The sequence below is a fragment of the Adiantum capillus-veneris genome, chromosome 25 (genome assembly GCF_014529385.1).
Source record: "Adiantum capillus-veneris isolate H3 chromosome 25, ASM1452938v2, whole genome shotgun sequence".
Lineage (NCBI taxonomy): Eukaryota > Viridiplantae > Streptophyta > Polypodiopsida > Polypodiales > Pteridaceae > Adiantum > Adiantum capillus-veneris.
In genome coordinates, this window is record NC_140955.1 from 14,475,532 (window position 1) to 14,499,047 (window position 23,516).

The following is a 23,516-nucleotide window of genomic DNA, read 5'->3' on the forward strand; positions in this document are numbered from 1 at the left end:
CTTTTGGGGCTCTGCTTTTGGGCATCCCTTGTAACCTTTAAATTAGTGGTGAGGGCCTCACTTCTCAGAGCATTTGGACGCAGAGTCTTTGAGTGAAACCCTAACCGCTCTCTTGTACTTTGATGATTGATTAATACAAAAAGAAATACCGAAAGGGGCGCCAGTCTTTGGGGCCAATATGTCTAGGCACGGAACTCCGTTGGGCCAGTGCAAATCTATTGTGATTTGTGAATTGTTTTGATGTGGTTATTTGGTGCTGTCGCGGTTGATTCTTGACTTGGAGTGTCCAAGTTTGTTACAAAAGCGACTTATAAAATCCACTTTGGAGCCCTTTCGGATCCGCAAGAAGCAGTTCCCTCGGCCAACCTCAAACTCCTTCGGGGGGGCAGTCCAGCGAGATTATTGCCTAAAGACTTCAAAGCCTCATATTTTCTACAAGAGGTCAGTCTCGCAGTCTCACTTGCAACAAAGCCAAAGGCATTAAAGAGACGCTCTCACCAAGAGGATCAAGCACTTCAAGGCTTGAAGGCAAAGTTGAGGATCTCACGAGCTTCGAGAGACGCATCTCCATGCCAAATATGCCAAGGTAAAACGAAACCGTTAAGGGTAGCTTCACTTGTGTGAAGAGGTACTTCACACAAATTCACAAAAGGGCAAAATTCTCGCTCTCTCTCTCTTGCATTTAAATTAAAATCTTGCAGCCAAACACAACAGTTTTGCAATGTATGATTTTTTATATCTATCACCAAGGATATGTGCAATTGTAAGGAGCTTAGGCACTGGCCTTGGAACAATTTCCAAGAGCAAAGACCACTCCAAAGCACTCCAAGGCATTGGGAATTGAGAAAAACCACTTCAAGGGGAGGAAATTTAAGTATGTTTTCACTTTTTTGCATCTTAGGATTTGCACTTGTTTTCAATAAAGCTCTAGAGAAGGCTCTGGTGACATTGACATCATTGGCACCACCAACATGGTGAGGATAGAAGACTCCAAGAATGAAATGAAGAAAAAGGGGGACGGATAGGCGTGTTTTAAGAATCGAAGACGAAGATTGTCACCTCTCTACTTCATGGAAAGTATTTTTTGTCATTCTGTCTATGTCATCCTTTGTGGATCTGTCATACTTAGTGGATATGTATTGACATCCTGTTTGCATTTCATGTCTCTCTTGTCTATGGTGTGCGTGTGATGGGTTAGCAAACTACTCAAAATCGTGTTTATGCGTCCAAGTTAATCTATCTTGGAACCTAATTCGCTTGCGTGATAATCTAGCCTACACACACTCACTTGTGTGCACAATGTTTGTCTATCACCCACCTTAGCTAGCATGATCCCATTCCCATCATAAGAGACTTATCAACACCACGAAAGGTCTAATTGGCTTATTTATTAGCAAGGTCCAATCTACATCATGGATGAACATAAAATACTAATTTGTGTACCATGTAGATGGTCTCTATTTCCAGTCCCTGTACATCCTACCACAAACATGCAATAAGTATGGTCAGATAGGATTCCTGGTTGCCACTGCTCATTCTGGGTTAGGATAAAGTGCATCAGAGGTGAGAACAATCAAAGGATGTGTGCTAAACATAGAGGGGGCTTATGGGATATGTTGATATAAAGTTGATCTGTGTCTCGGCCTGTTATGGATGAAATGCCTAATGTTCAAACTTCAGGAGTGTGTTTGTCAAGCAATCTATTTATGTCTCTTGTAAGATGTACAAGAATGTGTAGGCTCTATCTGGGGATGTCTCTGGGTGCCCTTCGGAGTGCATCGATGGTGGAGAGATGGCTGTCCTCAGTGCTGTTGCAATTGAGAGATGACATTGATCCTACTCCCTCGTCTCCATATAAGTAGCTTGTATCATGATAGTGTGTGTTTGAAGCCATGAAGTTTGGGTCCTGATAAGAGGGCCATCAGCTAGCTGGAGTACTCGTGGCACCCTCAATGATAGAAGCTTTGATGGGTGCCATATATATGGGGCCCGAAAGCTTGTTGGTCATTCATGAATACGCCTCTGTAGTCACATTTAATGGGCTAGCTGTTTTGATCAGGTAGTTTTGCCATATTTGTTTTATGCATTTCAGATAAATTTCTGACCTAACCTTCTCTGTTGATTTGGCAGTGGATATTATTTCTGCCATCGAATTTGACAAGACAGGGGAGCATTTGGCTACAGGGGATCGGGGTGGCCGCGTTGTTCTTTTTCAAAAGACTGATGCAAAAGATGTAAGCTTTTTTCTATGGAGAATCGATCTTCATCTGACTTAATTTTAACTTTATTATCTTCTGAATGGTATGCAGCTTCGATCTCGAAAAGAGCTTGAAAGAGCAGATTCCACGACTGTGAAGCACCCAGAGTTTCACTACAAGACTGAGTTTCAAAGTCACGAACCTGAGGTATGGCAAATTTTCCTGAACAGTCAAGGTTGAAAAATATTATCATTATGTTAAGCATTAGTCCTTTATGCAAATTATATATGAAAAAGATTTCTAACCAGGATATTTTATTTGAATGCATGGTCAATCCTGAGAGCTGCTTGCAGATCAGATGTCAATGCTTATCTAGTCCTGATCAGTCACTGCTAATTTGTTATTCCTCCAGAGAGGAGGATCTATCTTTTACGTGCTACTTATGACTATATTTCATGTGTAATAACATACATTTTTGCATTGCTTGATTTTAGAACTTCTTATGTTTTTTGTAATCATCTATCTGAACCCTGTTGTTCGCAATCTCATTGTCTGTCTGGTTATATACATGTGGCAGTTTGATTATCTCAAAAGCCTGGAAATTGAGGAAAAAATTAACAAAGTCAGGTGGAGCAATACGGCTAACGGTGCTCTATTCATACTTTCAACAAATAACAAGACTATCAAATCATGGAAGGTGGAATTTTGTAAGCAAGCACCTCATTTTTTCTTGGATTTTGTCTGAAAGTAGGACTGTTCCAGTGAGCTGTATTGGTTAATTCGTTTTTACCATGTTCAAAATAAAAAGAGTTTTATGTCTCAAGTTTTGGGTTCCATTCATTGTGTTTGCAGCTACTTGCTGAAAATTGAGAGGTCTTGTGAATCCATTCTACATCAGGACTCCAGGTCCAAAATCTTGATAAGGGCTGACGTCCATTGTGAGGCTTGCTAGCTGGAATTAGAGAGAATCACGACTTGTTATTTCGTACTGAAGATTTATGAGATTGGCTAAATTTTAATTCTTGTGTCACCTTAGGTATGCTGCTTGGCTGCCTAATTCTTACTTGAAGATCGTGATCCAAGCTTTTGCTTGATTAGATTTCTTTTCCATTATGCAACGTGCCTGATGTTGATGATCTTATTCTGAAAGCTTTTGCTGAATGTACCATGCATATGGAACTTGATGTTTTCCTGTGTTTTGTAATACAAAAACAAGGTTTTTAAAAGTTTCACTTTTATTTTATTGAATTTTTCCTGCCCTCCTTTATCATGTACTCCATGTTCATGATCGACCATTTGACGATTCTGTTGCTGCTGACAAGGAAACTGTCGCTTTGTATCAGGTCTTGGAGAGGAAGGTCAAAAAGGTTAATGAGACAAACTTGGATCTGGCCACTAGGCTGAGCAATGGGAATTTAGCTGGAGGAAACCTTGTTACGAGTCCAAATGGACATGCATCATGGGGAATTAATGAGGACTCAGCTCTACGTAGAAGTGGCTCAATTAAAGATGATAACTATTTCCTCAACAGAACAAACCCTCTTCGCTTGCCCACGGTAGTTGTATCTTTTCCAGCAGCTTAAAGCCATTTCTATTGTATCTCATTGCCTCAGTTATATTGAAGCTGAAATGTATTGTTGAAGCCTATTAAACATGTATAAATAAAACTATGAAGCATTTTGTAACCATTTCCTCATCAAAGCAAAATCTAGTTTGGTGTAGTGGTTGTTAAAAAAGGAGGATACTTGCATAAATATCCACAGGCTGTTTTTCCACCTTTTCGTGCATTTCGTGTTAGCTATCATGCTGAGTCTGTTCAAAAGGTTGACACTGTTAGTTTGTATTGGCATTATTTTTGGTTTTAATTTGTATTTTATGACAGTCTCACTGTGACGGTTTTGCTACATGACAGCTATGCACCAATGAGGTAACATATGTGGCAAGATGCAGAAAAGTCTATGGACATGCTCATGATTATCACATAAACTCCATTTCAATTAACAGGTACCAGGATTGAGAAAATGCAAGAAGTATATCACATTTACAGCAGGCATTTCTAAGATAGAAAACATTTTGGACCTTGTGCTGCACAGAGATCTGCAATTGTTAGACACAGTCACATTCCTCTATTTATGTTTTGTCCATATTGAACGGTCTTAAGGTCAAGGAGTTTGAGGGCATCACAGTATAGTCATCCCATTCAGGCTGCATCTCTCCTGCAACAAATCAGGTTGATCTTGGTACTAGGATTGGGTTCTTGAGTGTAGATAAATTCCTCGTGTTGGAGTAGTGACATGTGAGGGGCATGTTTCTGCTGTCCACCATCCATTGCAAGATTCCTAGAAGTTTCTGTCTGCTGCTAATCTCAGATTGATTGATGTATTTGTCATGCTCAGCACCAACTCCTCCACTTTCGCTTGAGTTGAAAGAATAATAGAGGGGTTATTCTTTTGGTAGTTCAGCACTTAATAGTTTTGCCTGGACTCGTTTGCCTTTTGTATACGACTTTTTATTTATTGCTACCGGTTTGTGTGGCAGTGATGGTGAAACTTATATTTCTGCTGATGACCTGCGGATCAATCTGTGGAATTTTGAAGTAAGCAATCAAAGCTTTAATATTGTTGACATCAAGCCTACAAACATGGAAGATCTTGCAGGTAAATTGGCTTCTATGATGTAATTCAGTTGAATTGTAACTGGCTCGGCTGCTACAAATTGCTTGCCTGAACTATTAGTAAAATATTTGTGTCAAGCTTGAAGTTCTAGTGCATGTTTATACGTCCAAAAACATTAGTGAATACATTGTTTGGGATCCAGGAGAGTGGCAGGGACCTGTGTGTCAGGATCCAAAGGTTGCAGTGTCCTTCTTTGAGCTCACAGCAGTTGCATCCTCATTAAACAGAATCTCTTTCCTCAGGGCCGACAATGTTCATGGTATTGGGATGACCAGAAGCTCTCTTGCTTTTCTATCTCAGTTCTCGTCATGTATATGGAGGCCCAGGCTTAGCAGGCAGATTGCTTGGATGCGTGCACTTTAGGGACTGCCAGTAGGAATATCTGTTCTAAGACATATTCCGGCTAGATGCTCTAGTTGTTCTTCCAATGAAGCATTCTGAATATTTCGAGTCACTTGTGGGTCCACTAACCCAAATTTATGGAAAAAACCATTGGTTTTCTGAAGCTATATGCAGAAATAACCACTCTAGTGGCACGTCTTCCATTGACATCACTTTAGTTCTGCGTGTGCTAGGAGGCCTTATATTTCGCTTTGTAGTATCTAATTACCGGGCTAAAATTTTCCACTGAGAGACTTTTTAACCCCCTGCCATAGTTCCATAAATGTACCTCAATATATTGGCTACTTTAGTCTCATATTCTTGATGTTAATGACTTTACGATCGATTTTTTGTAATAAAAATAGAGGAACTTCATCTATTATCTTACCCGTCTCTTTTGTTTGATTCATTTTTTTGTTGAGTAGTAAATGTAATATAGTCCTTTTTTTTTTAATATAAGAACATTGTTTGAGTTTCCTGAACAAGCGTTGTATCTTTTCATCTTGTGACACTATCTACATAATTGAGAAGTTTCAAACAGAAGAATGGAACGTCTCAGAGAAAATTCTCATCACAGAACCAGTAGTTCACTTTCTCCTCTCCTTCTCTCTTCATAGACTGCAATTTACAAGGTAGAGCTTATTGACACCTTTATGCACCCTGAGTTTTCTGTATATGTGGAAACCCAAGCCTTCGAACAATTTTTGTCTGCCATTTTTACTCAATTAGTGCAAGTAGATCAATCCAACAAGTTCTTTGCAGAATATCTCCCAGACAAACACACGAGATGGAAAAGTTTAAGCCTTTCTCTGAGGACCAGGGCAAGGCTTAATAAATCAGGATCCTTAGAAGGCACGGCTTTGGCATAATCAACACAACAAACAACCAGGTGGAGTCAGATTGTCAGACTTGTCATCCAGTGTTTCATTTCTGTAGCTATTTGCTCATGTCACGTGTTTCAACACTTCTTCCGAACTTCTCGGTGATGAAGCTAGGTACCATAGATCATTAGCCTTGGTTAGAAGCATGGTTTTTGCAGCAAAACATTTCCATGCTTTCAAAATGTGCAGATTGGTGCTTGTGCTTGTGCATCCCATATCTGGGGCATTTTTATCGTGTCTTGAGTTTCCTTTCTGTTTGTCACACCAGTTAGTTTTAGCTAGTGCCTTCTGATCATTTCTGAGTTCCTTTTGCATCTTTCTGCATTCAATCTTAGCAAGTACCCAGCCATCCTAGCTAGGGGCTCATCCCACTCGGGTTCTTAATCCCTGTGCTGGGATTATAGTGCTGGTTGAGGTCCTCATGTCCTATTAGTGGTCAACCTGCCATCAAGTCCCTAGGCCTGTTGTTCTTTGATAATGTGAGCACCCCAAAGCCATTGACAGATGGCAGATGCCTGCACTTTGCGTGAAGCGAGTCGTATTTGTGTACGTAGAGGCCATTGTGCTGGCCCTTCAAGTGTATCACTACTCATAATATGGCTGAAGATGAAAATAACATTTACACTATGAGATTTCCCAAATGGTCTGTCTTATTTGATATATCATAAAGTAGGCTTGAAGGGGTTTAACTTTTTCCGCGTCTTTGTTTGTTGCCGTAGCAGTCCTTAGTAGAAAATCAACAAAACTACCAGTGGCATTTTGCATTTGAAGTTTTTTTTTTGAAAGGGCTGCCTTATCTCGTTGCATCATGATAGACTATTTCTCTCAGCCACCTTCCCTCGAAATTTTTACAAGCTGCTCAGAGGTCGGTTGATATGTTTGGAGTAGTGTACAAGCTAGGACCTCTGTTTATGTATGTTGGAAGTGCATAAGTAATAATGTCAGGAGAACTTCATCCTGGGCAATACAAGCTTGGGCCTTTCGTTTTTATTATTTGTGTATTTAACAATTGCAGAAGTAATAACGTCAGCAGAGTTTCATCCAGTTCAATGCAACACACTAGCTTATAGTAGCTCGAAAGGCACTATACGTCTTGTGGACATGCGTCAGTCAGCTCTCTGTGATAGGCACACAAAGATGTAAGTATGTCATTTTTAAAAAAAAGCTGAATACTGGTCAGAACTGACTGAAGACTAGCACATAGCTTACTGTGTGGATGTTCTCACCCTAATTTTTTGCAACAGATTTGAGGAAGTCCAGGCTCCTGGAACCAGTTCATTTTTCACAGAAATCATTGCATCCATTTCTGATATCAAGTTTCCTAAAGGTGGACGCTACATTTTGAGTCGTGACTATATGTCGCTAAAGGTATTAAAATCTGCAATCTTTAATTATACCACGGTTTATTTGATCTCTTTATATATGAAACAAGGCTAGGGTGGACATTGTTAGGAGATTCTGGGTTAACCAGTGCAAGCAGTATAAGGTGCTTGTGAACAAGATAAGACCTTAGCAGTTCTAGTGTCAAGCAAAGACCATTGCAGATAGGGATGACCCCGGGGTGTGGGGGGGGTGGGGTGGTGTGGGAGTGGTGTGCAGTAGGGATATGCGTTTACAACAACAACTTTCAGTGGCCAAGCAAAGAGATGAGATGAGTCTTTTCTGGAAATGAATGTAAATCTTTGGTCTCATAGGTCCATTTGGCATTTTGCACAACTTTCTCTCTCTTTTCATTTGAAGTGGATTTTTAGAGACTTGCCCACCTATCAGCACCTTCTTTACCACTGAGATGGTAAAGAGAGCCATTGACAGGATGAGGACCAGCAGGGCATATGATCATGATGATCTAGTGGCAAAGCACTTTATACATGCTAGAGATATGCTGGTAGAGGTTCTTGCAATGTTGTTCAATCGTGCCATGTGTGAGGGGTTACCTGAGACTTGGAAGTTGTCTACTATTGTGCCTATCTTCAAGGCAGGTCATCCTATAGAGCCTGGGAATTACCCCACTAATGGTTGGGCACACATTGGCACGGTTGTATGCATCCATTCTTGAGCAGCAGTTGAGTAATTGGGCAAAGGGTGAGGGTGTACGGACAAAGGGACAGGCCGGTTTTAGGAGGGGTTTCTCCACTCTTGATCATATTCTGACACTGAGAGCCATCATTGAGGAGGGTAGGTCACATGGGAGACGGATTTATTGTAGCTTTGTGGATTTCCGCAAAGCATTTGACATGGTACCAAGAGCTCGATTGTTGCAGGAGATGGGGATGCCCATAGTGTTGATTTGGGGGATTATGGCTCTATACAAATCAGTGATGGGACATGTACGCACCCCAGAGGGGATATCTGATTTAGTTCACTCAGACATTGGGGTGAAACAAGGTTGCCCATTGTCTCCTACTCTTTTTGGTATGTATGTTGATGATGTGTCTGATTACATTGACAGAGAGGGTGATAGAGGTGCCCAGCTGGCAGGGACGTGGATCCCATTGTTGTTATATGCTGATGATATCGTGTTGATCTCTGACTCACCAGAGCATATGCAGCCATAGTTGGATGCACTACACAATTTTGCAGAGGATAGTGGATTGTCTATAAATCTTGGTCAAACCAAGGTTATGGTGTTTTAACACCACACCACAGTGGTTCAAGAGATCAGCACCGACTTTCACATATGGTCAGGAGATTGTAGAGTATACAGATGCATACACTTACCTTGGGGTTGTCTTCACCGGGCCGAGGTTTTCTTTGGAGAGAGCAGTAGAGACTATGAAACCGGCGTGTTCAATCCAAAAAGGGCGGTAGACTTTACTTTAAACCTTGATTTAGCTTTCACCCATTATTAGTCGTCTATTTTACCTGTACTTTCAAGACACAACAAAGGGGAGAGGGATACAGGCTGCTAGATTGCACCTGTATGAGTAGACGGACACCAGATTGGCCCCTAACTTAGGCGCCCCTTTCGGTATTTCTTTATTGTTCAAAAGAGGGAATAAACGCTGTGGTTCCCTACAAGCTGCCCCGCACAAACGCGGCTGAATTTCCACTGTTCCAGCCCGATTTCGGCAGCATAACTGTACTAGAACCCTTCACAGTCAGTATTCCCACGCATTGACTGACTTTCCCGACGCATACGGGCACTTTGCAAAACCTGGCGAGAATCTGCAGCACGCTGAATTCTCTGTTTTCAGCCCTGAAAATGCGCCAGATCACCTGTACAGCGGTCCCCTTGCGTCCTCGAACCTCTTGGGGCTATTAGGGTCTGTTTAGGGCCAAAACCCTAAACCTGCAAAAATACACAGCAGGCTGTAATTCACTGTTTCGGGCTCCGTTTTGCGTGCCGGTCGCATCCGTAGCAAGTCCTCGAGCTCCCGCACCTGTAGGGCTACTTGCCCTTTGAATCAGACGAGATTTTTGGCGTGAAACCTCTCGGAATTCACCTGTACCTGTGGGGGATTAGCCGCTAGCTAATCCAGTACCTGTGCAAGAGGCTCTTGCCTCGGCAATCGTGCATGAATCCACACAAATGTACATTGGTCAAATGAAGAGCCCACTAGAGGGGCATAACATACTGCCAAAGGGGAGAAAGAGGGCAGTGCGTAGCGTGCAGGGTATCACTCCTGGCACCGCATTGTGCATAAGAGGGAAAGCAAGCACTCCATAGCTCTTAACCTGTGACAAAAACTGAAAATGAGGCTCTCCCCCTCCTAAATTTAGCGCCACTTCTTGTTGCATGAGGCAAGTGCACCAAAATGTGCCACTTGGCACATTTACAAGCATTTTCCCGTTTCGGGGTTGCCGCCTAAAAATCTCCCAACCGGTTGCCCAGTTGACTTCACGGTAGAGTAAGAAAATGTTCCCCTTGTCATTCCGGAGGTAATGACGCCAACACATTTTCAGGTCCCAAAATAGCAGTTCCCTAAATTTTAGGAGATGCTGCCATTGTATCTTTCTAGGTCATCCGACCCTCTTTGTACACTGCGGCCACATCCAGAACTGAAATGTAGCTTCTGTAGCAAAGGATTCCACTTTGGCTAGTCAATGACCCCACTTGGCTAACCATAGTCCTTGTCCAACCTTAGTGCTCTCTTGCCCTCAGGCATGGACTCCCTCTGGACAGTTCCACACTAGCTATGCAATGCAGGGCAGTTAGATTTCCTGAGGGGTGTTTCCAAAAAGTGAAAGTAAATAGATAATAAGAAAGAAATCAACAAAAAGGATAGATAGTAGTCACACGCTGGTGATAGACTAGATTGACTAGAGTTTATGCGGCCTTGGGAGGTTTGGAGAGGATGTGTTCGTAGGTTCAGTTCCAGGAACCTCTGACAAAGTTATGGCTCTCTGATCTTTAGCGGTCTCAGCTATGTTGTATGGGTGCAGATATGGGGACCTTCTGTCTGCCAGGATGGTTGGAGACGTATGGAGAGGCCCTTGGTATCTATGATCTCTCGATTGATCAGAGCCAAGGCCTCCGTACCCCACGCTATCATTCTAGCAGAGCTAGCTGCCTCCCCTATGGAGATTGAGGGGCTTACCAGATCAGTCTCCTTCGTGCACAACTTGTGGGATACTATTAGAGACAGGTATGCTATACTCGCCCTTGAGTCTTCCATACAATTAGCTCTTCAGGGGGACACTTCATGCTGATATGCACATATGACATCATGGTTTCATAATGGACAGGCTGCCCCCTTCCAATACTCTCTTCAGACACCCTCGATATCTCTTACACAGGTGGAGATTAATAGATTCATTTGTCAGGACCTGATCCAATTGGATACCAGGAGGACATGGATAGAGCCGTCACAGGAGTTGGGCACGAAGATGGCTTTCTATAGAGAGCATCTTCTCCACCTCACAGGAGATGGGTTTGTGATTCGACCCATCTACATGGATACACATATGTCTCATGGTTTGCGGTGTGCCATTGGTCAGATACGCACATCCTCACATCAACTTGAGATTGAGACTGGTAGATTTTGAGGGATACCAGCAGACAGCAGGATATGCCGCTTATGCCAGCTAGAGCCAGAGACAGAGCTACATTACACATGTCATTGCACAGTGTACTATGAGATTCGGAGCCGTTTCCACCGCTTATTTAGAGAGGGTTTCTGTCCTTTCTCTAGGGTCATGAGTTATGAGGATCAGAGATGTCTTCGGCTATATCTACTTGAGTTACACATATATAGAGACACTTTATTGGGGAGAGCTAGAAATGAAATGTTATATTAACGTCTTCAAAAGGCCACAATGACCTATGAGACCCGAAAGTTACAAAGTGGTGGATCTGATACAAAGTCAGAGTAACAAAATAACCTAACAACAGTACAAAACAAAGATATATACTATGGGGTCCTAGAGAGAGACAGTCCTAGAGACAGATTACATATTTCTTTTCACTAGATATGGGACAGCCAGAGAGTAGCAATCACTGCAGAAATCGGCCCACACTCATTCGACCACTATCGACACTCTCATCCACCGAGCACTCGAGCTACGGAGATCCAGACGGCCACGATTGAGGAGAGGGGCTACACAGCATCGACGGAGACTACAGTAGAGGATTTGAGCCATACTCTCTTGACATCCAGAGTACAGATGAGGATGGATTCTAGTAGTACTAGTATTTTTGTTTTGGTCTTTTTGTACCTAGACATGGTATCAGATTCACTATTTTGTAACAGATTGGTCTCATAGGTTATTTTGGCCTTTTGAAGACGTTAATATAACATTTCATTTCATCTCTCTCTTGCGGCTGTCCCGTGTTTGCTCTGAAGAAGTCTGTGATCCGTCTTTGAGACTGGCTAGCCTCGCCATTCATTAGGCTATCTCTGTGTCTGCGCAGCTCGAGCAAGAACGAACCCAGACATCTTTGATCTTCGTATCCCATGACTCTTGAGAGTGGTCCAAAACCTTCTCTGAACAAGCAATGGAAGCGGCCTCGTATCTCGTAGTAGACGGGGAAGCGACATGTATAGTGTAGCTCTGTCTCAGGTTCCATGTTACACAAGGGGTATGTCCCGTCCTCTGCTGGTACTCCGCTGTATCTCCCAGTCTCAATCCGCAATTGGTGAGACGATTTGCGTAACTGGCCAATAGCACCTCGTATCCCATGAGACAAGTGGGACCCCATAGTATATATCTTTGTTTTGTATTGTTGTTAGGTTATTTTGTTACTCTGACTATGTATCAGATCCACCACTTTGTAACTTTCGGGTCTCATAGGTCATTATGGCCTTTTGAAGACGTTAATATAACATTTCATTTCATTTAACATTTCATCTCTCTCTCTCTCTCTCTCTCTCTCTCTCTCTCTCTCTCTCTCTCTCTCTCTCTCTCACGCACATAGACGGTGTGAGACTTATGGGACCACACTCAAAGTTGCCGCTTGGAATTGTAATGGATCTATGCGTCTTGATGTGGGTGCTTTTGAGGATAGTTTTACTGGAAGAGACATCATCTTCTACTCTAAGACACATCAGGCCCCTGGGCAATCTATGCCTCACATTGGTGGATACAGATGGGAGACAGCTTACAGACAGGAGACGCGATCAAAGCACAAAGGACGAGGCTCAGGGGGAGTGACACAAAGGACGAGGCTCAGGGGGAGTGACAATGTTATTTAGAGAGGAGTTGCAGCCATTGATACATTTAGCCCGCAGGGATGAGCAGGCTAGGTACATGCGGGTGAGATTGAGAGCAGAGACAAGCAGATTTCTTTACATTGCTATTTGCTACTTTCCCCCGAGTACGTCAGTTGATGCATAGCCCAGAGGACAGTCCCCCTTTTCTATGTTGGATGATGACATATGGGAGTTCTCTGAAGATGGTGACATTATCATTCTAGGGGACTTAATGCTAGGCTTGTCTATCACCAGACAATATTTTATGATACTTGAGAGGAGATGCTGAGAGAGCTAGATGTTGTAGAGACGGGCCTGTCCAGACTATGACAGGATGTGGAATATACGGAGTATGGGCGACACTTGATAGACATGGGCACTGCACATGGACTGGCCATCTTGAATGGCCTCCGGAGATTTCCCGCTGCGGGAGGTTTCATATGCTTTCCACACAGACATGGAGCCAGCAGAGTGGATTATGTCATGGCACAGCCGAGTCTCATCTCTAGTATCCAGGATCTCACAGTTGGGCTCAGACCGGTTGCGGTGGCAATGGATCATGCTCTTGTGTCGTTGACTATTTCTTCCAGTTCAGTGTAGCACACAGGCCACGGGTAGCAGCCCCTACTCGCTACACCTTCACGCGGGAGACGTATTCTATATAAATAGACGGGATTTGCAGATGCCTATGCATTGAGGAGCCAGGGCGACCTCTGGAGGAGCTTACTACTATACTGGCACAGACATTACATGATGCAGCAGCAGAGGCATACCCACACACCCAACCTGAGCAGAGACGCCGTTCAGGGAGCATGCCTCAGAACAGTTGGTATGATGAGGAATGCCGGCAGACTAGAGCTAGACTTCAGAGGGAGGTGCTTTTGGGAGACATCACTCATAGACAATCACCGATTGACTTCCGACGCCTAGTGCGGCGGAAGAAGAGGGCATTTTTGGCTCGACTAGAGCAAGATCTATACTAGCTACTCTTGAGTCAGGACTCGCGTGAGGCGTGGCAACACTTTCATGAGCACTCCCCCCCCCCCCCCCCCCTCTCCCCATTACCTCTACATAGACCTAGGGTCAGTACGCGTCATCTTTGTACACAATACCTGGACAGCCGTCCCTTCCTGACCCCCCCCGATCCATGTCCACACACATGTGCTTTTTTCACCGCTGAGATGGTGAAGAAAGCCATTGACAGGATGAGGACTGGGAGAGCATATGATCATGATGGCTTAGTGGCTGAGCATTTCATGCATGCCACATATCTACTAGTAGAGCTTCTAGCAGTTATAATTAACTGTGCCATGTGTGAGGGCTTGCTTGATACTTGGAGCCTATCTACGATTGTACCTATCTTTAAGTCAGGAGACCCTATGGAGCCTGGGAATTATCGCACTATCATGATTGGACACACACTGACACGGTTGTACGCATCCATTCTTGAGCAACAGTTTTGAGTAGATGGGTAGCGAGGGAAGGAATGCGTGCAGTTGGGCAAGCAAGGTTCAGGAGAGGCTTTTCTACTCTTGAGCATATCTTGACACTCTGGGCCATCATTGAGGAGGGCATATCTCATGGGAGACGGATCTATTGTAGCTTTGTGGACCTCCGCAAAGCCTTTTGACACAGTACTCAGAGCTAGATTGATGCACAGATTACAGGAGATGGGAGTACCTAGAGAGCTCATTGGGAGGATCATGGCATTTACAGATCAATAGTAGGGCATGTACGCACCTCTGAGGGTCTATGTACACCGGTTCACTCCACTATTGGGGTGAAGCAGGGCTGCCCGCTCTCCTACTCTATTCGATATGTATGTGGATGAGGTTTCTGACTACATTGAGAGCGATGGTGATAGAGCTGCACAGCTGGTAGGGACATGGATTCCACTATTGTTATATATTGATGATATTGTGTTGATCTCCGACTCTCCGGAGGGGATGCAACGTCACTTGGATGCTTTGCATAGGTTTGCCCACGAAAGTGGTTTGTCTGTCAACCTTGGTTTAAACCAAGGTTATGGTGTTTAATACCACCCCACAGTCGATCAGGAGGGCAACACCTACATTCACATACGGCCAGGAGACTGTGGAGTATACAGATGCTTACACTTACCTTGGAGTGGTTTTTAGCGGAGCTGCATTTTCACTGAGGAGAGCAGCAGAGACTTGATTGACTAGAGCCATGCAACATTGGGTAGATTGAAGAGGACGTGTTCGCAGGTTCAGTTTCAGGAGCCTCGGACGAAGCTCCGGCTCTTTGACACGTTGGTGGTTTTTGCATTGCTCTATGGAGCTGAGATATGGGGACCTTCATTGGATCATCACGGGAGGTCGGCTCGCACTAATGGATTGGGGAGTATGGAGAAACCTCTGGTCTCTATGATCTCATGGCTCATTAGAGCCAAGGCTTCAGTACCACGTGCCATTATCCAAGCAGAGCTAGCGGCTCCCCCACTAGTGGTTGAGGCGCTCACGAGATCAGTCTCCATACACCGCATGTGGGAACTTCCCAGAGACAGATATGCCCGCCTTGCACTTGAGTCCTCTCGACAGTTAGCCATGCAAGGAGATAGAACATGCTGGTATGGGGAGATGACATCATGGTTTCAGGCGCATGGGTTCAGCATAGATACGTTGCCACCCTTCCAGTACTCACTGGATGCACCATCTCTCACCCTTACACAGTCCGAGATCACCAGGCTCATCCGCCAAGACTTGACTTAGCTAGACACCAGGAGGACATGGATACAGCTAGCACAGGAGCTGGGCATGAAGATGGCTTTCTACAGAGAGCATCTTCTCCATCTTACAAAGGACGGTTTTGTGACGAGACCCAGATACGTGGACACCTACCTATCTCATGGGATACGATGTGCTATTGGCAAGATACGCACATCTTCTCACCAGCTGCGGATTGAGACTTGGAGATACAACGGAGTACCAACAGAGGCCAGGACATGCTCCTTGTGTGACATGGAGCCTGAGACAGAGTTGCTTTACACAGTGCTGCCTCGGCTACTACGAGATACGGGGCCGCTTCCATTGCTTGTTTAGAGAGGGTTTTGGACCACTCTCCCGAGTCATGGGATACGAGGATCAGAAATGCCTGGGTTTGTTCTTGCTTGAGCTACGCAAACATAGAGATAGCTTGATGAGTGGAGAGGCTGGCCAGTCTCAAAGACGGATCACAGATTTCTTTAGAGCAGACATTGGACAGCCAGAGGAGCTATTCCCACAGCAGAGCTCACATTCGTCTCACACCAGAGGCATACTGATCGAGCGATTGAGATGGGGAGATCTAGGCGCCCACGACTGCAGTGGACTACAGAGCATCGATGGAGGTTACATCAGAAGATTCGGATCACTTTGGCCAGGCATGCACAAGCTCGGTCAGACTACTGACCATGGAGGAGATTGATGAGATTAGCCAGCGATTGATGCTGGATCTCCTGTGATTTAACTATTTAGCTATCCTAGCCAGCTGCTCACTTTGCTTAGTTCACATCGAGCAGCTTAGGATTCCATAGTATTTTTGTTTTGTTATGTTGTTATTTTGTTACTCTGATTTTGTATCGCATCCACCACATTGTAACTTTTTATAGGTCACTTTGGCCTTTTGAAGACGTTAATATAACATTTCATTTCATTTCATTTCATCTCTGTGTGTGTGTGTGTGTGTGTGTGTGTGTGTCGCGCTCTTGCTGCCCTACTGCCTCGTGCTCTCCCCCCCTCTGCATCCCCGTTTTGCCTCTCATTCTCCCCCTTTGCACCCCAGCTCCGTTGCGCTCCTGCTACCCTGCTGCCTCGCGCTCTTCCCCTTTGCACCCCAGCTTTGTCGCGCTCCCGCTGCGTCTCCCTCTTTCCCTCTCTCGCGCTCCCGCCGCCTCTCCTTCTCGTGCCCTCGCTTTCCTGCTCCTCGCGCTCTCCCCCTCTGCACCCTAGCTCCCCCCTCCCCCCCCCCCTCCCCTTCTCCCCCTTCCCCCTTTTCGTAGAGAGAAAAAACTGAGTGTTCAAGCGTAGAGAGAGAAAGTTGCCCGAGCGTAGAGAGAGAAAGTTGAGAATATTCAAGCGTAGGGAGAGAAAATTAAAGCGTAGAGAGAAAAAGCGTAAAGAGAGAAAACTTACGCGTGTAGAGAGAAAAAAAAGAAATTTTTTTTATTGATTTTCCTCCCTCTTCCACTTCTCCACTTCAGCCTCTCCTTCACTTCATTCTATCTCTCTCCCTCTCCTTTTGCGGCCTTCACTCATGAGGAAACAAAATGGCAAGGATGACCCTATGGAGGATGCCATTCAAAAATGCAAAGAAGAAATGAATGAGTCCATCAACAAGATTAATCGCCACCTCCTAGGTACTATTAAGACACTCGACGAGCGCATGTCGGCACAGGAAAGCACGATACATACACTTGAGGATCGTGTGAAGACCCAAGATGAGGAAATTGCACTACTCGAGAAAGAGCTTGCAGAGGTGCGATTGCAAAACGTCCTCTAGGAGAGAGAGCTTCAGCCCTCAGTAATCAAAGAGCTTAACACGATTAAAGAACAAGCGCGGGCCATCAAAGAAGGTGAGGAGCATTAGAAGAAATGACGACCTCGTGGGTAGATGTCATCACAAAGGCCCAACAAAAACCAGAAGAGAGCGAGAAATGGATCGAGATTGTCAAGAAAGGAAAGGGCAAGGAAATAACCACCACCCCCACACCAACCATCATTAACCTTACATTAGAAGAGGAGCAATGGAGACGTGTACGGGCCTTACACGTCTTTCACGTCTTCATCCACATTATCTTGGTCTCTGAGGCCACATATCCTTAAGAGGAGCAAAGGAGACGTGTATGGGCCTTACACGTAAGGATATGTGGCGTCAAAGACCAAGATGATGTGGATGAAGAGGCGAAAGAACTCATGACTCTGGTGACGATTAACGAGTAGACGCATACGAGGGCTTGGAGAGTGGGCAATAAGAAAAGTGGGAGCAATGGGAAAACCTCGAAGGGAAGGGCACTCATCCTCCGTTTCCCCTCCATGGAAGCGAAGGAGGACTTCTTGAAGAAGAGACCGACTCTAAAAAAGACATGCATCTTTCTTGGAGATGACCTCACCCTCTCGTAGATTGCTCATATGCAAGAGGTAATGCCGGAAATTAGAGCAGCAAGGGAGAAAGGGAAGATTGCGTTTTATGGGGATGGAAGGGTGGTGATACTGGAGCGACGCTCCGCATGACTGTGCGAGATCTATGGGACGACACTAGAGATGGCAGCCTGGAATTGTAATGGATCACTTTGTCTTGATGTAGGTGCCTTTGAGGATAGTTTCACTGGGAGAGACATCATTTTTTATTTTGAGACGCATTTTGGATAATGACCTATGGGACTTGTCCAAGGATGATGACATTGTCCCCGCCGACCCGATGTCGGCCCGCAGCCCGTGGTTGTCACCACGTTTTCGGCCCGTCTTCCTCGTTTTTTCACGTTTTCTCCGCGTTCTCGGCTCGTGTTGCCCCGTTTTGCCCCGTTTCACCACGTCCCTTGCGTGATTGCCCCTTTTTGCCCCGTTCCTTGCGTTTTCTCCACGTTCCCCACAGTTTTTCACCGTTTTGCCTCGTTTGACTCGCGTTTTACCCCGTTTTCACCGCGTTCTCCGCATTCTTGGCCCGTTTTGCCCCGTTTTGACGCGTCCCTCCACGTTCCCCATCGTTTTTCAACGTTTTACCTCGTTTTGCCCCGTCTTACACCGTTTGGGTCCGGTTTTCATCGTTTTTGAGCCATTTTTCGCGGTTTTCATCGTTTTGGACCACGTTTTGCGCTCTTTCACAGTTTTTCAACGTTTTCAAGCCGTTTTTCGCAGTTTTTCAGTTTTTTGATATTTTTGAATTTCCCTCGGCTCCGGCCACAAGAGCACCCCAATGGCGGGAAATCAAGAAGATGAAGAAGGATACAGGACTGAACCGGAACCGCATAGTGCCCCGAAGAAGAACAAAAAGAAGAAGCCGCGACAAGACCACCAAGAATCAATGGAAGAAAGACTGGAGGCACGCATCATGGCCTCCGTAGAACACCAAATCAACGTGATGTCCGCTAATCTGAGCGACCTGCTGCAAACACAGCTAGGCCAGCGACACGAAGATCGCCCGGGTCCTAGTAATGTCAACACGCGGCGAAACACACAAAGACGACCGCGGCCCGGAAGATTAGAGACAGTCGACGAAGATGAAGGCTACCTGGTTGACCGAAGTGAAGGGCGCTACTACAGCCCTGAGAGAACCCTAGAAGATGAAAACAGACTGGGCAAATTCAAACCCATCCTCCCAGAGAAATACAAAGGCCATCGCACCTCACTGGAACTCAACAAGTGGTTCAGTGAGGTAGAAGACTACATGCAGTGGAACAACATAGGCAGACGCAGATGGGTGCAAGTGGCCAAAACCTTCCTGGCCGACGACGCCTATGTACGGTTCCTCACTGAACAGCCATCGAAGCACTGGGAGGACTGGGAAGACTTACAAAGAGACATGCTCAGCTACTTTGTCCCAGAGAATGAAGGCAACAAAGTCAGAGATTCGTGGCGCGATCTACGCCAAGACGGCCACATATCAGATTACGTTGTCAAGTACCGCCGCCTGATGCTTCAACTTCCACTTATGCACACAGCAGACAGGCTACATGGATTCCTGTACGGCCTTAAGCCCTGGGCCCGTCGCGAGGTAGAGAAGCAAAACCCCAACACCTGGGAAGTGGCCGCCAACATGGCCGAAAAACTACGGGATACAAACTCAACCCCAGGTTTTCCCCCGAATAACCCTCGCCCCAACAATTTTGCCCCCAACAACTCAACTAACCCAACCGCCGGGCTAGGCCGCGGATTTGTACCCAATAACAAAAGCAACGAATCCCGCTCACCACCGCGCAGCTCTTTTGCGAGCAATTCCTACAGCACCACGTCCAGTAGTTTTGTCCCCAATACCTACAAGGGCAACAATAACAACCCGCGCCCCGATCGCGTCTGGTGCAGTGACTGCAGGATTGCTCATGGCCCCTACTACGCTTGTGTACGCAAGCGCAATCAAGCAGCCTCCTCATCTAGCAGGGTCAACACCCTCCAAATCGAAGAACCACCCTCCCCCCCGAATAAGCGTCGAAGAACTGGCTAGCCCTGTTGCTAACCAGCAACCCCGGATTGGAGCAGTTTCCCTCCACCCGCAATGCATGGCAGCGACAATAACGGACATTCAGAACTTATATGTCCAGGCAACAATTGGATCCCAGCAGCAATGGATCATGGTGGACTCAGGCGCCACACACAATTTTCTATCACTACAATGTGCCGCGCGCCTGGGCCTACGCCTCACCACCGTCAATGAAACGATAGTCAAGTTTGCCCAAGGAAAGGATAACAATGTATAGGCAGCCCGTCAAGTCAGGATCGAGATGGGTGAATTCACATGTCGCCTTGACTTCATAGTGGTCCCAATGGACGACTTTGAGGCAATCATTGGTCTCTCCTTCAACGACAAGTACCTCATTGCACTCCTAGGCATGAAGGTGGACCAATTACTGCTGAATAATCAAGGCAAAGCAGTGACAGTACAAGGCGCCAGACTCACAACAAAGCAAGCTTTCACCCGCCAGGCGCATCTTCAAACCAATCCCCCTCCCATCAACCGCCAAGACCCTGCTCAATTGGCAGCAATGAAAGGCAAACAAAAAGTCCCAGAGACATCTTCCCCCAAACTCAATCTTATGAGTGCAAAGCAAGCAGAGCGGGCTCTCAAGAAAGGAGCTTAAGTTCACCTCTGCATCATGCAAGCACAAGAGCAGCCCACAGCAAGGCTCAACTCCATCACCATCGAGCAAGCCAAAGTGGGTGATCCCTCCCTTACCCCCATCCTCCACAAATACAAGGATGTCATGCCTCCAGAACTCCCCCCGGCCTACCCCCTCCCCGTCAAATTCAACATGAAATTGACCTCATCCCAGGAAGCACACCCCCGACGAAGGCCCCCTACCGCATGAACGACACCGAGCTAAAAGAGCTCAAGAAGCAACTCCAGGAATTGGAGAATCAAGGTTTCATCCGACCCAGCAGCTCTCCTTTTGGGGCCCCAGTTCTGTTCGTCAAGAAGAAAGATGGCTCGATGCGGCTCTGTGTGGATTATCGGGCCCTCAACAAAATAACTATCAAAAACAAGTACCCAGTTCCGCTCATGGAAGACCTCTTGGACAGATTACAGGGTGCCAAGTACTTCACGCGCATCGATCTTCGCTCAGGCTATCACCAAGTCCGCATTGCCCTTAAAGACATTGCGAAGACCGCCTTCCGTACACGCTACGGCTCCTGGGAATAGCTTTTCCTGGGTTTCGGTCTCACCGGCGATCCTGGCACCTTTTGTAGAATCATCCACGACAGTTTCCGCGACATGATTGACGACTTTCTCATCACTTACGTCGATGATCTGCTCATTTACAGCAAGACCTCAGAAGAGCACCAGAAGCATGTCGCCGCAGTACTCCAGCGCCTCCGGAAACACTAACTTTATGCTGTGACGTCGTTAGGCTGTGACGGGAGGCTTTGCAGGTATGAAGTGAGCTTGCTTGGTGAAGTAGTCTACGACCACCATGATGGTAGTGTGGCCGTGGGAGGGGGGGAGGTCGACGATGAAGTCCATACTTACCATGTCCCAAGGCCTTGGGACATGGTAAGTATGGACTTCATCGTCGACCTCGGCCTTGGGACATGGTAAGTATGGACTTCATCGTCGACCTCCCCCCCTCCCACGGCCACACTACCATCATGGTGGTCGTAGACTACTTCACCAAGCAAGCTCACTTCATACCTGCAAAGCCTCCCGTCACAGCCTAACGACGTCACAGCATAAAGTTAGTGTTCCCGGAGGCGCTGGAGTACTGCGGCGACATGCTTCTGGTGCTCTTCTAAGGTCTTGCTGTAAATGAGCAGATCATCGATGTAAGTGATGAGAAAGTCGTCAATCATGTCGCGGAAACTGTCGTGGATGATTCTGCAAAAGGTGCCAGGACCGCCGATGAGACCGAAACCCAGGAAAAGCTATTCCCAGGAGCCGTAGCGTGTGCGGAAGGCGGTCTTCGCAATGTCTTTAAGGGCAATGCGGACTTGGTGATAGCCTGAGCGAAGATCGATGCGCGTGAAGTACTTGGCACCCTGTAATCTGTCCAAGAGGTCTTCCATGAGTGAAACTGGGTACTTGTTTTTGATAGTTATTTTGTTGAGGGCCCGATAATCCACACAGAGCCGCATCGAGCCATCTTTCTTCTTGACGAACAGAACTGGGGCCCCAAAAGGAGAGCTGCTGGGTCGGATGAAACCTTGATTCTCCAATTCCTGGAGTTGCTTCTTGAGCTCTTTTAGCTCGGTGTCGTTCATGCGGTAGGGGGCCTTCGTCGGGGGTGTGCTTCCTGGGATGAGGTCAATTTCATGTTGAATTTGACGGGGAGGGGGTAGGCCGGGGGAGTTCTGGAGGCATGACATCCTTGTATTTGTGGAGGATGGGGGTAAGGGAGGGATCACCCACTTTGGCTTGCTCGATGGTGATGGAGTTGAGCCTTGCTGTGGGCTGCTCTTGTGCTTGCATGATGCAGAGGTGAACTTAAGCTCCTTTCTTGAGAGCCCGCTCTGCTTGCTTTGCACTCATAAGATTGAGTTTGGGGGAAGATGTCTCTGGGACTTTTTGTTTGCCTTTCATTGCTGCCAATTGAGCAGGGTCTTGGCGGTTGATGGGAGGGGGATTGGTTTGAAGATGCGCCTGGCGGGTGAAAGCTTGCTTTGTTGTGAGTCTGGCGCCTTGTACTGTCACTGCTTTGCCTTGATTATTCAGCAGTAATTGGTCCACCTTCATGCCTAGGAGTGCAATGAGGTACTTGTCGTTGAAGGAGAGACCAATGATTGCCTCAAAGTCGTCCATTGGGACCACTATGAAGTCAAGGCGACATGTGAATTCACCCATCTCGATCCTGACTTGACGGGCTGCCTATACATTGTTATCCTTTCCTTGGGCAAACTTGACTATCGTTTCATTGACGGTGGTGAGGCGTAGGCCCAGGCGCGCGGCACATTGTAGTGATAGAAAATTGTGTGTGGCGCCTGAGTCCACCATGATCCATTGCTGCTGGGATCCAATTGTTGCCTGGACATATAAGTTCTGAATGTCCGTTATTGTCGCTGCCATGCATTGCGGGTGGAGGGAAACTGCTCCAATCCGGGGTTGCTGGTTAGCAACAGGGCTAGCCAGTTCTTCGACGCTTATTCGGGGGGGAGGGTGGTTCTTCGATTTGGAGGGTGTTGACCCTGCTAGATGAGGAGGCTGCTTGATTGCGCTTGCGTACACAAGCGTAGTAGGGGCCATGAGCAATCCTGCAGTCACTGCACCAGACGCGATCGGGGCGCGGGTTGTTATTGTTGCCCTTGTAGGTATTGGGGACAAAACTACTGGACGTGGTGCTGTAGGAATTGCTCGCAAAAGAGCTGCGCGGTGGTGAGCGGGATTCGTTGCTTTTGTTATTGGGTACAAATCCGCGGCCTAGCCCGGCGGTTGGGTTAGTTGAGTTGTTGGGGGCAAAATTGTTGGGGCGAGGGTTATTCGGGGGAAAACCTGGGGTTGAGTTTGTATCCCGTAGTTTTTCGGCCATGTTGGCGGCCACTTCCCAGGTGTTGGGGTTTTGCTTCTCTACCTCGCGACGGGCCCAGGGCTTAAGGCCGTACAGGAATCCAT

The 23,516-nt window shown here is 46.4% G+C and overlaps 1 protein-coding gene across 2 annotated transcripts in view; it reads left to right on the top strand.

Annotated features, from left to right (window-relative positions):
- The window catches only part of LOC147424443 (serine/threonine protein phosphatase 2A 55 kDa regulatory subunit B beta isoform-like), a 107,569-nt gene that overhangs the window by 40,755 nt on the left and 43,298 nt on the right, over positions 1 to 23,516 (top strand). The window contains exons 2-9 of one of the 2 annotated variants that reach the window (XM_086500439.1): positions 2,131 to 2,234; positions 2,310 to 2,405; positions 2,776 to 2,895; positions 3,542 to 3,757; positions 4,111 to 4,202; positions 4,737 to 4,855; positions 7,151 to 7,274; positions 7,380 to 7,503. In XM_086500439.1, the coding sequence (XP_086356565.1) occupies positions 2,131 to 2,234; positions 2,310 to 2,405; positions 2,776 to 2,895; positions 3,542 to 3,757; positions 4,111 to 4,202; positions 4,737 to 4,855; positions 7,151 to 7,274; positions 7,380 to 7,503 (995 nt within the window). The remainder of the gene's footprint in view (positions 1 to 2,130; positions 2,235 to 2,309; positions 2,406 to 2,775; positions 2,896 to 3,541; positions 3,758 to 4,110; positions 4,203 to 4,736; positions 4,856 to 7,150; positions 7,275 to 7,379; positions 7,504 to 23,516) is intronic. The other variant, XM_086500440.1, reaches the window with a different exon arrangement.